This window comes from Anolis carolinensis, chromosome 2 (assembly GCF_035594765.1).
Source record: "Anolis carolinensis isolate JA03-04 chromosome 2, rAnoCar3.1.pri, whole genome shotgun sequence".
NCBI classification, from domain to species: domain Eukaryota; kingdom Metazoa; phylum Chordata; class Lepidosauria; order Squamata; family Dactyloidae; genus Anolis; species Anolis carolinensis.
Genome location: NC_085842.1, coordinates 63105998 through 63123860, shown reverse-complemented (window position 1 = coordinate 63123860; position 17863 = coordinate 63105998). Strand labels below are relative to the sequence as shown.

At 41.5% G+C, this 17863-nt stretch overlaps 1 protein-coding gene across 1 annotated transcript in view; it reads right to left on the bottom strand.

Moving 5' to 3' along the window:
• Positions 1-4012: 4012 nt before the first annotated feature.
• The window catches only part of LOC100551794 (clathrin heavy chain 2), a 43313-nt gene continuing 29462 nt past the window's right edge, over positions 4013-17863 (bottom strand). Inside the window, exon 8 of the mRNA XM_062969805.1 lies at positions 4013-4177. Within this exon, the coding sequence (XP_062825875.1) occupies positions 4028-4177 (150 nt within the window). The 3' untranslated portion in view covers positions 4013-4027. The remainder of the gene's footprint in view (positions 4178-17863) is intronic.

Sequence of the window (17863 nt, the reverse complement as noted above, 5' to 3'; positions counted from 1 at the left end):
TAATGGAGGTGGGAACATTAATGCTATATCCATCATGATGGAACTGTTTTTCCCTTTCTTCCCCCACATTTCATTCCTCAGTTCTTACCTGTTCTGCTTTGCATCCTATTCCTTGCTCTGTATTCCACCTTTTGACAGTTCCCAGCCATGAGCCCCAGAATAAGGAATTAATGGCAGCTGCTGTGTCTGACCTAAGATACATCTGTTAGGTTCTATGGAAAAGTATGAATTGTGGAAATGAAAGGCAAAAGAAATGCTGTGGAATAGTTCCAGGTTATGAGGAATGGCCCCTGGCTTCTAGGTCATTGCAAATGGGACCTCGTGTCTGCACCTTAAACCAATTGGCCTCTTCTGGGACTCCTGTTTGCTCTTTAGGGATGCTTAAAATGAAGCCACAGATCCATTAGCTCATTGTTAGCGGAGCCCGGCGAGTGGGAGAGGTGAGATTCAAAGGAAGCGCTTCTAGGCAATGCTAAATTACACCACCAAGCATCTGTGTGATGGATGTCAAAACCAATTTATCACAAGCTGAATTCATTTGAGAAATCATGTCCTGGGAAAGGAAAGTCTCAGAATTGCACTCTTTTTGGTAAATCATATGGAAATGCAGTCACTATGTTGGTGATAAGCAGGTCTCTGGTTGGCAGGATTCCTATTTTTCCTCCATTTCTCTCTTATCATTTGCACAACAGGCCAGCTATATATATATAGTAGATTTCCACAAACTTACTCCCAGGCTGTATCCACATTGCAGAATTATAGCATTATATGAAATGCCATGCCTCATGCTACGGAACATGGATATTTACTCTTTTCTGTCAAAGAGCTCTGGTGCCACAACAAATTGCAAATCTCAGTATCCATAGGATAGCGCCATGGAGGTTAATGCAGTGTCAAAATGCTATAATTCTACAGTGAGGATGGTTTCCAGTTATGCATCTACGCTGTAGAATGAATGCAATTTGGCAACACTTTAATTGCCAAGGCTGTATGGAATGATGGTGTCACAAGGTCTTTAGTCTTATCTGTCAAAGAGTGCTGGTGTCTTACCGAATTACAGCTCCCAGGAATCCATAACATTAAGCCATGACAGTGAAAGTGGTGTCAGACTGCATCAATTCTACAGTGTGGATGCACACATAGACATGTGTTGTTTTGTTTTCAGTGTCAATTATAACAACAATAAAAGAATGAATGCAATTGTAAAATAAAATCAAACCACTTGCTGATCAGGTTTCCTTATTACATTTCCAACAATCATGCAACAAAGACAGCTTTAGGCCAGCAATCAGAACGGAAAAATATCTTAAGCAGCTCTTTATAGTCTACTATGGATTCATCAGAATAAATTTAGTATAGCCTTGCAGCTAGGAAAGTATAAGAAACCGAAAACTGAATTTCACTGAGTTAGACCAGCATGGGTCCAGCTCTAACTCAATATTATCAACAGGGTTTCGAACAGGATTCTTTTCTAGTCCTAAAGCATCAGGGCTTGAAACTGGGAGCTTTTGCATGCAAAACCTATGTTCTGCCTGAACACTTTCATCTCTCCCCTCCCCATCCTCCTAGAAAGCTCTTTGCTCTGTTTGAGGGCAGATACTTAGAAATTATCATCTGCAGGAAGCCAGGTCAGATTTTGAAATGGATAGTAGAAGATGCCTTATAATTCTTTAAACTAGCCAGGAAAACCCTAGTCAATAAGCACTTTTCTTTCCCCTCCCTTCATATTTACAATTTCAAAGTTCTATTCAAATTGCTATATAATTCACAATAGCTGTACAAGCTTAACATCTTCTGATGAAGACTTCCATAGCACAAAAGGATCTTTTATCTCTAAGTCATATAAAATTTCAATGGAAATTGAACTAAATGATTCAGACATCAAATTAAAGTTGGAAGAGGATTTAAAAATTAACATTTCTGAAACAGAATACAATTACGTATGTAATGAGTCCTTTTAGATGTTCACTGGACAGTTGCTCCAGAGATTTCTTTTTTCTTTTGACAAAATACTATTCAGATGGCAGTAGTAAGACTGCAGAAAATGCACAGAATGGTAAGCCTCAGACACCAAAGCCCAGGTAAATAGTCAAGGCGCTTCTGCACCATAATCCCTTTCCAAGTTCATGCTTCAGCTCCTCTCATCATTGGCCATAAATTTATTTTTGCTCCGCGATGATGCCTCTGAAATTTCAGCATTTTATATCACTACATACTAAAAAAAGGTGGGAGGAAAGGACCCGACCAGTAGAACTAAATTCTATCTTGTGTCTGATATTAGAATGCTTTAGGGCAGCAGGCTGGTTAGTACAGAAGGAACGCCACATGGTACACACAGAGACTCAGGGTCCCATTTGTGATTCCTGGAAAATGTTGTGGGTGACACCAGTTCTGAAAGTGAAGTGACTGCAAATCCACTTCCAGGTTTGAAAGAGGGGGGGAGGACGGGGGGGGGGGGGGAGGGAGAAAACTGTATAATGTAACTAAAATAATGTCCACAAAAATAAGACCTAACCAGAAAATAAGCCCTAACATGATTTTTCAGGATGCTAGTAATATAAGACCTACCCATAAAATAAGCCCTAGTTAAGATCGTCAGCCAGACAGATGAATTTAGTACGTCCACTGCAATGCACAACTGACGTATTTGTAATAACCCAAGCGGGCGCCTTTAGGCGAGAGATTTTTGTACATGAATAAATGAAAAAATGTACATTGTTGTACATGGAAAATAAGTCATCCTCTAAAAATAAGCCCTAATGCATTATTTGAGGTAAAAATTAATAGAAGAACCGTTCTTATTTTCAAATAAATATGGCAGGAGAAGCAAATTTATTATTTTACTCTGATAATGTTAAAGAAACAACAGCACTTGCTGGTGACTCATACAATATTACTTTAAGTACCTACTGTTCCACAGACTCAAAATATCTACCTCGAGTTATGTAATTTATGGACGGCAAATTTACTAAATACAAACTAAAACCTTGTGTCTGCAGCCCACACTGCAGGGAAGCAGGTCAGGCCTTGAAATGTGGGAGAAATATGAACTGAAAAATAACTGGAGCATTTTAGTAAGGGAAGGCATAAGGGAAATTTACTTTGTCAGTAAAGATTCAGGACAGAAAAACAGGATCTGCGGTAGAAATCCATCTCCATGGGGCTAGTATCCATGGTTTCTGACAAAATATATCCTCTCTAGGAATTTTCTAGGTCCTTCAGAGAATTCTATGATACGCTTCAGCAAGACGTTAGGACCTAGGAAATTCCTAAAAAAGATATATTTAGAAATGTTCAAAGTTCTCCAATGTGACTGTATGCTAATTTCTGGTGAGAACTCATTCATTGCATTTGACTTTTCTGTTTCCACAGTAATTTCAGGAATATATCTCACAGAGAGATAAGGCTTGTACTGTATTTCTTCACACAGTGGATACGAATAGGGGAAATTTCTTGTGATGACCACTAACCCTGATGATTTTGAAGAGGGATGAGTCAAATTTCTCATTCAGGCTAAATCTTATCATGGCTGCTGATTACTTTATGATTAAATATGGTGAAGTGGTTAAACAGCGCCTGCTGTTGCTCCAGCTTCTGCCAACCTAGCAGTTCGAAAACATGCCAATGTGAGTAGATCAATAGGTACCGCTCCAGCAGGAAGGTAACGGCGCTCCATGCAGTCATGCCGGCCACATGACCTTGGAGGTGTCTACGGACAACGCCGGCTCTTCGGCTTAGAAATGGAGATGAGCACCAACCCCCAGAGTCAGACATGACTGGACTTAACGTCAGGGGAAAACCTTTACCTTTACCTATGGTACATGCTAAAGAATATCAGCTGCTGAAAGGAACCATGGGGGAAGGGAAATTACCATGTTTGTGGGCTTCTCAGTGTTCATACCCTTCAACTGTCCCAATTTGGCAAGAACAATTCAATTAAGCCCTTGTCTTCCCATTTTCCAGCTGTTCTAAAATGCCCCAGTTCATTTCACTTTCTCCCACTTTCCCCCTTTGTCCTTAGTTTACTTCATTTGCTGCAAACTGAATTTAAAATTAGTTTGCATTCAGTTAACACTGGGAAGGAAAGTAGAAGTGAAAGCAAAGTCTTACCAGTAGGTAACAGTAAACCACAGCAGCATCTCTTCACATGTGTGTTCTTCTTCGTTAATAATTTCATCTGTGAAATATTGGAGGATAAAAGGCTTGTCAAACTCTGTGCTGGACTGGATGGGACTTTCCAGAGGCCCAGTTTCAACTGATCCACGAAGAACTACATGCCATCCAAGAACTACATGTTTCTGTGGGGCTGAAGGCAAAATTAGGACACTTTCTCAGTATGGTTCTGTTTTGCTTCTGTCCTGTTTATGAACCTCAGCTCTTAGATGTAGATTCATATTGTGGGCTATTTGTCTTTGGCAACCTGTTTCATCTTTTAGCTGCCTTCATCTGCATGGAAATATTGTAAGTTGTCAAAGGAATATCTATATCTTCATGGCTTTAATCATACAGGAAATGTGGACACCCTAAGTGAAGATGTCTCATGAGGAGGCAAGAGATTGGTACTCCAAAGACTGGGCTTCTCACTGATGCTGTCAGGCTCTGGATGTAATAGCGTTAAAGGTGGGGAGGGACTCCCATAGACAGAAATGTATATTATTTCACTGCAGCATTGCTGTACTCAGCCCTGATCATTTTGCTGAATGTGGCCTTAGATGTCAAACATCTGTCCCAGTGACCTGCCCTAAAGGTAGAAACTTTTGCCTTCTTAAAAAAATGAGGACTGTTTCATAGAATATTTATCTCTCCCCTCTGAGCCCCTGGATTGTTCCTAAGTAGCTCATCTTCATTTGGAAACAGTTTATTAAATTCTGCTGAGGCTGATACAAAGAAGGGCAGGGATAAATTGTCAAATGCTTCGCCTGAAGGCATTTTTAAACATTCACACTGTCTCTTCAAGAACAGCTTTGCCAAATTCATTACCATATTACAGATTTCACTGTTATTTTGAAAACCTCAGTATTGGGCTGCCCTGATTTCCATGCTCATTATTTTTGCTGGCTTTACAAAACACAGGCAGGTAGATCAGGGCTGGGTAGGAGATACAGAAGGAGCATCATTTGAGTTAATTTAAAGGCTTCCTCCTTTCCTGATGCCTTTCCATCCTTGCCACACCTTATTCCAGTCCTGTCACTCAAACATCCCATATACCTAAAATCTGACCAGGTTACTTTGCTATGTGTGACAGCATGTCAGCATTCAGAAATGAAGGCAAAGAGATACCAGTTCAAAAAATTCTTTCCTCACCAAGTAGCATATTTCAATTTCCACACAGTTTGCTTCTGAGTGTATGCACTGTAAAGCAAAGAGAATAAATCTAGTGCTTCAGATGTATAAAGTATCACACGTGATGAAAGTACATCGGCTAAGTTATAAAGACAGAGTGAAAAGGAGAAACATCCATTGGCCACACTGCGTGCATGAATTTTGCAGATGTAGTCAGAAAGTGACCTAAATAATACCCTAAAGGTACCTGATCTTATTTGAACTTGGAAGCTAAGTAGGGTCAGCCCTGGTTAGTACATATTTGGAGAGGAGACTGCCAGTGAATACTAGGAGCTATAGGCTATATTTCAGAAGAAGGAACAGGCAAAATTGCCTTGAAGTATTATTTGCCCAAGAAAATCCTATAAAATGTGTTGGGTTGCCACAAGTCAACAGGCAAGTTAAAGGTACACATGCAATAAAAATTCCACATATTCTCATTATTTTGTTGAGATTATGGTGCTGCAGAGAGCAATATTGTGTTTGCTGTGCCATACTTCAGTAGTACTGCAGGACTAGGGTTGCCAGGGGTTCCTTATTATATGGGATGCCCCTTTTTTAAAAGCTTGTTCCATATAAGGCTACTAGGTGACCTTTTTAAAATGAGGAATGCCCCTTATTTGAAGATGATAAAACTTTTATTTTCATATGACTTGAACAAGATGCTCCCTCCCCCCCCTCCATATAGGGACATGGGTCTTTCAAAAAGACATCATATATTCTATGAATATGGACAATGTGCTAAATTTACAGAGAAAGACATGAATAAATCTTTACTATCCTTTGGTATTTGAGTAGAACACAAACTTGTTGCCCTGAATGTCATGAATTTTACCTGTCCTTTATTGCTGCTTTGAAAACCTACATTATATGGGACAGCTGTACCTCCAGAGTTCAATGCACATTAATTTTTTTAAGTCTGTGTGTATTTGTATGTGTGCATGTACATGTATGTAGTGAACCAGAATCTTATAATTATTTTACACATTAAGAATAAAGACACAATATGTTGTTATCTAGCTCACACAGTAGTGTTTTCTGCCTTCTACTAGGCAGATAGAACTTCTTATGAATGAATGTAGATAGTTTAGATAGGACTACTGCAATGCATTCTACATGGGGCTGCCTTTGAAGACGGCCTGGAAACTGCAACTGGTGCAAAGGTCGGCAGCCAGGTTGTTAACGGGAGCAAGCTACAGGGAGCGTACAATGCCTTTACTGAAGCAGCTCCACTGGCCGACGATAAGTTTCTGGTGCTAATTCAAAGAGCAGGTTATGACATATAAAGCCCTAAATGGTTTGGGTCCTGCTTATCTTTGTGACCATATATCTCCCTACAAACCGGCGCGGGATCTAAGATATGCCGGGGAGGCCCTTCTCTTGCTCCCGCCTCAATTACAAGCACGGTTGGTGGGGACGAGGGAGAGGGCCTTCTTGGTGGTGGCCCCTCGGCTCTGGAACTCTCTTTCCAGGGAAATCGGATTAGCCCTCGACTTGTCCACATACTGTAAAGACTTGAAAACATGGATGTTTCAATGTGCCTTTGAATAACAGGTTAGCTCATAACTATCACTGCCCAGTCCTAATTTACTTATTGTTCTGGTTTCCAGCACTTTATTCTCGGTTCTGGTCCTATTGTTCTTCATTTTGCACAAGCCTTTCCCTTCACTTATAATTCTCAATAGGGCCACTTTTTGGTTCTGTGATGTTCACTGATTATTTTATGATGTTTTTATTTCCATGGATTGTTTCTAAATATATTGTTATTATGTGTTTTAGTTTGTATTTTGAATCCTCTGGTTTTTTTTCTGGACTTGATCCCCATGCAAGTCGTCCCGAGTCCAATGTGTTGTCGAAGGCTTTCATGGCCGGGATCACAGGGTTGTTGTATGTCTTTCGGGCTGTGTGGCCATGTTCCAGAAGCATTCTCTCCTGACGTTTCGCCCACATCTATGGCAGGCATCCTCAGAGGTTGTGAGGTATGGAGAAAACTAAGCAAAGAGGTTAATATATATCTGTGGAAAGTCTAGGGTGAGAGAGGTCAGTGTGAATGTTGTGTAGTTAATCACTTTAATTAGCATTGAAAAGCTTATCTGCTGTCTTCTTCCTGCCTCTGGGGCATCCTTTGTTTAGAGTCGTTAACTGCCCTTGGTTGATTCATGTCTGGAAATCCTCTGTTTTCAGAGTATTGCTTTTTATTTACTGTTCTGATTTTTGAGTTTTTTAATACTGGTAGCCAGATTTTGTTCATTTTCATGGTTTCTTCCTTTCTGTTGAAGTTGTCCACATGCTTGTGGATTTCAATGGCTTCTCTGTGCAGTCTGACATGATAGTTGTTAGAATGGTCCAGCATTTTTGTGTTCTCAAATAGTATTCTGTGTCCAGGCTGGTTCATCAAATGCTCTGCTATGGCTGATTTCTCTGGTTGAATTAGTCTGCAGTGCCTTTCATGTTCTTTGACTCTTGTTTGGGCGCTGCGTTTGGTGGTCCCTATGTAGACTTGTCCACAGCTGCATGGTATCCGGTAGACTCCTGCAGAAGAGAGAGGATCCCTCTTGTCCTTCGCTGACCGTAGCATTTGTTGGATTTTCTTCGTGGGTCTGTAGATAGTTTGTAGGTTGTGCTTCTTCATCAGCTTCCCTATGCGGTCAGTAGTTCCCTTGATGTATGGTAAGAACACCTTTCCTCTGGGTGGATCTTTGTCTTGACTCTCATGGCTTGTTCTTGGCCTTGCAGCTCTTCTGATGTCTGTGGTGGAGTATCCATTGGCCTGTAGAGCCCAGTTTAGGTGGTTGAATTCACCTTGGAGGAGGTGAGGTTCGCAGATTCTTTGTGCACGGTCTGTCAGGGCTTTGATTGTGCTCCTTTTTTGACGGGTGATGGTTGGAGTTTTTATGAAGGTATCTATCTGTGTGTGTAGGTTTTCTGTAAACTGTGTGGCCCAATCAACAATTGGGCCACACAGTTTACAGAAAGATACCTTCAGAAATACCTACAGAAAGATACCTGGTGATAACAGTGTGGTGCATAGCAGTGGAGAGATCATTAGAAAACATCTTGTGCATTTAAGGGATCAGAATATTGACTTTCAAAGGTGAACACAGGTGAGGACCGCATTGTTATTTGCAGTATGCCATTCATGTTTTTTTTTAAAAAAAAAAATATCTAAAAGGGGTTTCAAGAGTAGGACATAAAACTACAGCTATTCCCTTGAATAGTACTAATGGATCATTCATGGAACAAAGCAGAATGAGACATCCGTACTCAAACTGGTTACTAAATCATAGCAGGAAAGGGGAAGCCATTAACAAATGATATCCAGGATGAAAAAACAATAGCATTTCCAATGACTGTACAGCACAATAATACTGGGACAGCCATGATCTCATGAACAGGAGTCTAAATCACAGCATAGTGTAATAAGAATGTTGACTCACCATAACTGTATTCCACTTTAAAACACCTACCAAAGTAAATAATGGTGTACAAATAGTATAAAAGAGTCAAAACATGACACTTATGTTTGTGGTTTACTCATTTGTTTCTGACAAGTTCCTGTATCTATAGCAGGTGTGTGATAACCAGTTAAATCAACTGTTCAAACTTTGTCAGTCATTGTTTTTATGTTTACAAAGGCTATATTTGCGCAGTCATAGAACTGAAGCCATCTTTCTTCCACTGCTAAAACACCCCTGAAATAGATTAGCTCATAATAATAATAATAATAATAATAATAACAACAACAACAACAACAAGGAACTGGTGGGATCATAAACCTGCAAAAGTATTGGAAAATTAGCACGCAAAGATACTGTGGGACTTCCAGATCCAGACTGACAAAGTTCTGGAACACAACACACCAGACATCACAGTTGTGGAAAAGAAAAAGGTTTGGATCATTGATGTCGCTTTCTCAGGTGACAGTCGCATTGACGCAGGACCTCAAGATTGAACTTCAAAGACTCTGGCAGAAACCAGTGCAGGTGGTCCCGGTGGTTATGGGCACACTGGGTGCCATGCTAAAAGATCTCAGCTGGCATTTGGAAACAATGGACATTGACACAATTACAATCTGTCAACTGCAAAAGGCCACCCTACTGGGATCTGCACGCATCATCCGAAAATACATCACACAGTCCTAGACACTAGGAAAGTGTTCGACTTGTGATTTTGTGAAACGAAATCCAGCATATCTATCTTGTTTGCTGTGTCATACAATAAAATAATAATAATAATTTTATTTTTGTATCCCACCTCCATCTCCCCGAAGGGACTCGGGGCGGCTCACATGGGGACAAGATTACGGTATATGGCAGTGGACTCTGATAATCCAGTTCATAGCAGATACTGTGGATTATCTACCTTCATATTCTGGGTTATATGGCTGTGTGGAAGGGCTTTGTGTCTTCTTTTCTCCAGGTTAAACATACTCAGTTGTTTCTCATAAGACTTGGTGTCCAGATCTTTTATTATCTTGGCCATCTGTTTCTTGGAGCCATTTCTGCTTTCTGTTCTTCTTGAAGTGTGGAGCCGGGAACTGCCAGGTGAGCTCTGACCAAAGCAGGACAGAGTGATACAATTTCTTCCTTTGTCTGGTTGTTGTTTTACAGCTGGTAAAGGCATAAAAGCCTTAGTTGAAATGCATATGGAGACTCTAAAATATCCTTCTAGGATCAGTTCAGTAATCCTTTTAGTCCTATTTTGCTTATTGCCAATTTTGGCTAGTCAAATACTGTTGAGGTGCTCAGAAGAAAAGGATTCCTTTGATTGAGTATTGCATCTGAGCTCCATTCATGCTTCTCCTCAAAACTAGTTCTGGTTAATTTTCCTGTGACTTTGCCCTCTCATGTCCATTATATTTCACTTTGATTCACGGCAGCTTAACAGTGCTAAGCAAAGTGAAATATAATTGACTCAAAGTAACTCTGAACATTTGACTATTCCTCCTGCCCATCAACCTTTTTGTCTCTATCCATTATTCAATTTTAAGGTACTCATTCCCTAGGAAAGAACCTGTCTCTTTCTCTCTCTCCCAATATTGCAGTATAAAATAATGCAATAATAGTGCTTTATTTCTTAGTGTTTCTAATTTTACTATAAAATCATTGAATTTTAGAGCTGGAAGGAGCCATAAGGCCCATTAGTCCTACCCCCTGCCATGAGGAATACACAATTGCAGTACCTTTTTATTAGTAAAGAAAGTGTAATAGTGGGTGGGCTGTGTGATGTGGAAGTGCATATTGGACATTTGGCAGGAAGGAATGGTGCCCTGCTGCTGCTCCTGGAGAAGTTACAGGGTGGGGCCAGCGGGGGATACCTTTTGGGGAATTTTTTCAGGAGATTTTATTTCTAAAAAGAAAAAAATCCTAAAAATCAGGGGATGACCCAAACATTATGAAACCTGGTGGTTCAGCAGTAGTAGATGTGTCCTCCAAGTGTGGCCATTTTTATCCTGATAGCCCTGAAAATGACGGGAAGGGGAGACTGTGAAACCCCCCTCCCCCATTTCCACCAATGGGTCGGATCTAGCTGTATTTTCTGGCTGCAGACCGAAAACACCAATTCGGGCACCCACCCATTTTCAGGAGGCCTGCGAAAACAGAACCTCCCCCCCCAAAAAATCCGGATAACAGAAACGGCTCGTGGCTCAGCCGAAGTGCACAATCTTACTAACCAACCTTTGTTAAAAGACTTTCAAAGAGATCCACCAATCTCAAAGTATATCAATTCCACTGTCAAACGGCCCTTAAAGTAAAGAAGCTCTTCATATTTAGATGGCTTTTTTTTGTAATGCCCCCTCTTGACCTCCTCTTCTCCAAACTTAACACATCCAGCTCCCTAAGCCACTTCTCATAGGGATTGGCTTACAGACTTTCCCCCATTTTGTTTCCCATCTTTGGACAAATCCAAGCTTGCCAATGTCCTTGAATTGTGCTGCCCAGAAATGTTTTCACTTTGCTTAACAGGACTCTTAAAATAAGTGCTACTCAGGCTGAAGGAACCAAGTACGAATTCAAAGATTTCATGCACATAGCTGAGTTTGATAGCAGATATGACGGATCTGGCATATCACCAATGCCCATCTGGGGTAATCTGTGACCAATTGCCACAGCAGTATTTTTAGGGACTGTAGCATATGGCAGGATGATTTCTAGAATCAGATAACCGCATAACGATCAGAGATAAGGAAGGGATTGGCTTACTATATCAACTGGAGATGTCTTCAGTCAAGCTGGGGAATATTTGGCTTCATTATAATACAAACAAGGTGAGGGAGAGTAAAGTATTTCTGGCATCTTGGAATCCTAGCCCTGATGCATAAATCTGTACAATGCCTGTTGCAAACATTCCCGTTTTCTTTCTGCATAAAGCATAGCATGCAGGCTCCTGTTATATTTAAATTATAAAGCAAAACCAAGGTTGTTTTGTCTGCTTTTTTCCCTTCCTCTCTGATCTCCTCCACTGAAAAAATGCATGGAAGGCAACAGATGTTCCGACTTTGTAGCTTGAACCTTCCTCAGCTGTTTGAAGATTTGATGTAAAGTTCTTTGAACATCAGTTTCAGAGAAGACTCTCTTGGTAACGGTTGCCATGCAGAATTCATAATTTAAAAAGGTTCTAGGGTGGATGGTGGGTTTTTGTAAAACCGTATTTCATTAATTTGCTTAAATACATTACATGAGATAAGAGAAATGATTTATCCACAGAGAAAATGCTCCTGGGGCTGCCTGTTCTGCCTCCTGGGGATTAATCAAGGAGAAGCCTCCAGAGAGCATGGCAAGGCAGTTGCCCCAAGCTGTCTCCAAGCGAGCCAAAGGGCACGGAGGCACCTGATGTGGAACGTGACAGGCTCAGGAAGGGCTTGGCAATATGTCAGATCTTGCACTTCTTTGCATTGCTGTCATCTTTTGCTGGACATTACATGGAAAGTCATTGTTTAAAAGCATCTGATTTCAGTTTCAGTTTCAGTTTGCCCCCTGCTCCCCTAATCAATTACCAGAATAGTTTTGATTTTTTGAAAAGTATATCTCTACTTTGCCAGTGTTTGTGTGTGCCTTCAGGTTGTCTGTCTATTTATAGCAACCTCGTGTATTTAATAGGTTTCTTTAGCGTGCATCCATCTACTCTGCAGAATTAGTGCAGTTTGATGCCACTTTAACTGCCATGGCTCAACTATGAAATCATGGGAGTCGTAGTTTTACAAGGCATTTAGCTTTCTATGCCAAAGAGTGCTGAAGGCTCATCAAACTGCAACTGACATAATTATATAGCATTGACCTATGGCATTTAAAGTCATGTCAGATTCCATTAATTATACATTCTGCAAACTGTGTTCTACAATATAGATACGCACTTTGAAAAGGAACACTCAAGGGTGTTTGCCATTGCTTTACTCCAGTCTCGCACAATCTGTGACCCTCCAGATGTTTGGGTCTTTAACTCCCAAAAGTTCTAACCAGCTGTTCCAATGGCCAGGAATTCTGGGAGCTGAAGTCCAAAACACCTGGAGGAAAAAAGTTGTGCAGGCTGACTTTATCTGAACTACAGCCTCCAGGACTCAATGTTTCTTGGTGGTCCCCATTGAAGTGGTAACTAAATCAGACCCTGTTTAGCTTCTAAAATCAGTCAGGGTCTGATGCCTTATAATTAGGTTTCATCCCTTGCTATTACACCGAAGGATATTACATCTATGCACCTAAAACATTTGTCCTTTCAGTTACTAAAGACACACCTAGCCTATAGATGCATCAAGTTTCTGACCTGTGCTGCAGAGCATACTCTCCTTCTATCCACCTTGTCATCATCTCATCACCCACAACCGATCAAAAAGTACAACAGAACACACTTGTAGCTAAATCTTGTGAAATTCTTCTTCCACAATTTAATGAGGCCATTGTCTGCAGAAATAAAATTGCTTGAAAGATTTATCTATACCACAAGAAGAATATCATTATTTTTCATCAAGTTACAGTAAAATGTAATGTAGTTAAAGATTTGTTGATGCGAACCAATGACATTTATTTATGTGCAAGAGGTTATTTCAGGCTCTGTGAATTAAAAGACACAATAGCATAGGAGTGGCTGTTAGTTAAGTGTATGATTTCCATATGTACACCAATATGTGTACCTCCTATTATCATGTGAGTCAAGAGACCCATATCAGTGTAGAGTCAGCATGGCAGGAGTGCATTGGCCTGAACCAGCAAATGTTATAATGGAAATTCTGTGAATCAGCAAGCCAACATTTATGGTAAGTGCTTTACCTACATCAAAGAAGAATAACTCATAGAGGCATATGCACTGCTGGCAAAGTGACCTTTTGGATTACATCTTCAACGATGCTTAGCCAGAACATTGCCTTATCTACCACCTGACTTAGCTCTTGCTTCCCTCTTAGAGACTTACACATAGTTTTTGTGGGTTTTATACAGAGACCAGTGAATCAGCAGCTAAGGTAGGTGTCATGGAGTGAAGACCTCACCTTGGTCAACCGGCAAGGGAAATACTGTAAAGGATCTCTAGATGACTTGACTTGCTCCCATGTACAAAGGAACCCACACAGTGGCTGGCAGCTACACAGATTACAGATTGTTACTCTAGGGCAATGCTTATAAAACTGTAGGTCCCAACCCCAAAAGCTCAACATTGGGTTGCAAAAAAATTGACAACAACAAAAAATTTTCTGAATGCTGCCTAGACATTTACATGAATCTTTTAGGAGCAATTTGAAGAGTTTACAGTAGACTCTGCACAAATTGTTTCAGATGTATTCATATAAAATCAGCCTTCTTTAGCAAGCCTTGCAAATGCTGATTGATTATCAATAAAGGTTTCATTTTTATATCTATTTCATATACCCATATATACCCAGAGTCACGTAAAAAATTCTCAGAAGGAAAGGGCCACAAAAACATTTCTCAAGCAGAAAGAAAAAGCAGAAAGAAAAAGCAGAGTGGAAAAAGTTGAGGAAGCCCTGCTCTAAGAAATGTTGCTTGGAAGGTTGAAGACTGATGGCTGGATGCATTTCCCATTGGTGCCTGGCCACTATATGGATCCTTGGCCTCATGCAAGGCTAAGCCTATGCAGCTATGGAGGCATGGCCTTGTGTTATTTTGGACATATGGTGACCATAAGCTGGAGCCATCATTGAGATTTCTTAGCAAGTATCATTCAGACAGGATATGCCATTGGTTCATCTAGGTGACTTACTCAAGATCACGCAGTAGATTTCCATGGTTGAGCGAGATTCATACCCTGGTCTCCAGACTCATAGTCCAGTGTTCAGGCCTTTACACAGCATTTGCTTTCAGTCTCCTCATGTTCTTGATGAAATGTTAATCTAAATTCTTTTTCCCAAATGCAATGTTTCTTGATTCCTTCATCATACTTTGCATAGTTCCTATTCCACTTTGTTCTTTATGCTCACTTTCTTACTGAAAATGTAAGAAACTATTTTTGCTTATAGGAAAAACTATTTTTACTTTCAGGAAGTATGTGAAAGACATAATCAATCTAGCACTCATTGTGAGCACTGGGGGAAACAAGAAATTTGTCTCATCCCATTTTTATGCTAAACCAGTCCTATATGTTCCAATATTAATAAACCCATAGCAGAAATCATGCTAACTTTCAGAAGGGGGAAACAATTTTAATAGGAATTAAGTTTATCTCCTGTTTAAATCTGTGTTGATTCAATATACAAGTTGGGGGACCTCTATATATACGTTGAGAGACTCATACACATCCGTCAGGGATTATGGGTCTTAGAGAAATAGGATGATGGGAGCTGTAGTCAAAAACATAGGGAAAGTATCAAGTTCAGCACTCCACTAACTAGATCCAATTTTTAAAAATATTAATATAAAATATTTTTCTGACTAACCACCAAAACTTCTTTTACTTTCTTTTAGACAATGGCAGCACATTTCTTCTATCTGTGTTTCAGAAGAGCATTCTCTTTTATATGAAATACAAGAGAAAATGTCTCTCTTTACCTTCACACATCAGGATGGTATATTTCATAGCAATGTCCATAAGAAACAATCTTGCATTTCTGTAGCATTATCATCTGAATTATGCAAATTTCAGCAACTTATCATATTCATGCTAGTAAAGGGCTCTTTAGAGATACAAACATTGGGTTCATTGCCACGACATCAAATTATTTACTGAAACACAACATGTGGATCTTAGTAAGTACAGTACACATAAAAATCATTATTGTTAAATCTTCAAAAAACCTAGGGCAAACATCTGCATACCTTCCAGATGTCTTTGTTTGTTAGATATAGTCCCGATTAATTATGTCTTCCCACCTTTTAAATAGCTTTTAAAACGTCTCCGTCTCTCTCTTCTTCCACTTTCTCCCTTTCACCTGCTTATTTCTATTGTGGCAAAGTCAGTTTAAACTGAAAAATGCATTTGCACCCCGTAGGAGGTTGAGGAGGAAAGGAAGAGGCAAATTCTTTCCTTTCCAGTAGGCTCAGGCAAAAGCAAACTGCTGTAGCCTCTCCTAGCTTTTGTGCTTTTCCTTATTAATAATGTTTGCTTCCTTGACCACACTCAGATGTTGTTTGGCCACACGTGTCCCAGTTCACACTTGTGAAATGTAAATGCATGTAAAGCTCGGCTAATTAAAGGCTCTTTTAGTACCTTCACCATTAAACTAATACACTAACTACACTCCTGTTGGTTGAAGCTTCTTCAAATAGAGTCTCAATTAGAAATATTAAAATGCAAGCTCTCTAGAGCCAAAGGGATAACTGTCATGGAACCCAGTTACAGGGCTTTGGTAATTCAGCCCTGTAACTGGGAGTCATAACATAAACAATCCCAGGAGCACCTGGCAGAAGAAGATAGAATATGCCTGGGAACTTGGGGCCGAAAGTATAAACAATTATAATTGGTCTAGTGTGTGAAAATGGTAGTAATGTGATATTGGGGGTGGGACTTGATGATGATATTTACGTGTGGTGTTACGTAGCATCAAAAGTTATAAAAATAGTTGTATGTAAACATTGGGTCATTCCTGACTTTTCCAAAGTCATGTATTCTTCAATAAAGATTGGATTTGAGAGCAGTTATCTCTGATCTGCGTTCAGACTGATCCTTTGAAGTGAGCAGGACAATTAAGTCAGGAATCCCGTTCTCACCCTCCTGCAAATTTGCAGTGAAGTGATAATGAGCAGGGAAGGAGATCAAAGCCATGACGGAGCAAAGGGGCCTTCGCTGGGAGCTCGGCCGTTGGCAGAAGAGACATTGCAAGCCATAGCTTCCTCTACGGGGTACCCCAAGCCGGACGGCGTGACCCAGAGGATTCCCAGAGGGGGAAGAGGCGTTCCGGCGGCGGCAGAAACCAGTTGGGGATCTGGAGGAAGCATGCCGGAGACCGTGGCCCTGCGGTTATCCATCCTGGAAACAAATTTATCCAGGCTGTCGGAAACCGTGGGGAGGTTGGTGCCACTATTGGAAGAGAACCTCCAAAAGGAGCCCATCCGATATGGCGCCGAGAGAGAGCCAAGTAAAGAAGGAGATTGGAGCCAGAGGGGCCAGCGAGCATCAACGCAGAGTCCCGTGGCAGCGAGGGACGAGGGAGACGAGGAATATTGGCAGGAGCTGGAGTTCAGAGACAGAATGGCACGCGAAGTGGAGCGCCAGCGAGCTCTGGGAACTCTGAGGCCGCCATCTCCAACAGAGCTCCCAACCCCCCGGATGGGCGTCGGGGTGGAAAGACCACTGGGGCCAGGGATCGGGTCCAGTGAATTAGCAGACGAAGGCGGAGAGGAGCAGGAGATCCAGGAAGAGGAGGAGGATGTGCCGTACGACGAGGAAAGGCGAGATGCGGGGGCTACAGCGAGGCCAGTATGCGGATGGGTGGAAGGGCCGACAGCGGCGGCAGAATTTCGGGAGCCGCGCAGAATGACCACCGGAGTGGGGCGCGGCGTGTTCCAAGGGGCCGTCCGAGGAAACCCGATGCAACCCTTCCCCATGCCTCCCAGACAGCATCAACGGGCCGCAGAATGGATGCCAAGGAGGGAAGATCTCAAACTAGAATACGGAGGGGAATCAGCTGAACTGAACTTTTTTCTAATTAGCATCAGAGGATACATGGAAGACAATGCACACACATTCCCCTCCGAAGCAAGCAGGGTTCGAGCCATCGGCAACACACTAAAGCGAGGAGCAGCCAGCTGGTATGTGCAACTACATGCCAGACGCGACCCATGCCTGAGGTCAGTGCCCCGCTTCCTCGCCGCACTGGAAAACCGGTTCAGAGACCGGCTAGAGCAATTGAGGGCTCGAGACCAGCTGAAAGGAATAAAGCAGAGGGACAAAACGGTGCCCGAGTACGCGGAGGAATTCCTCCACCTCGCGGAAAGGGTACCAGAGTGGTCTGAAGTGACCAAAGTGGAATTATTTAAAGAGGGACTACGCCCCGAGATTTTCAGCTGGGCAGCACACAGAGATGACCCCGAAACGCTCCAGGGATGGATTCAACTAGCGGGGCGCGTTGAATCCACCCTGGCCCAAGTAAAGCGCT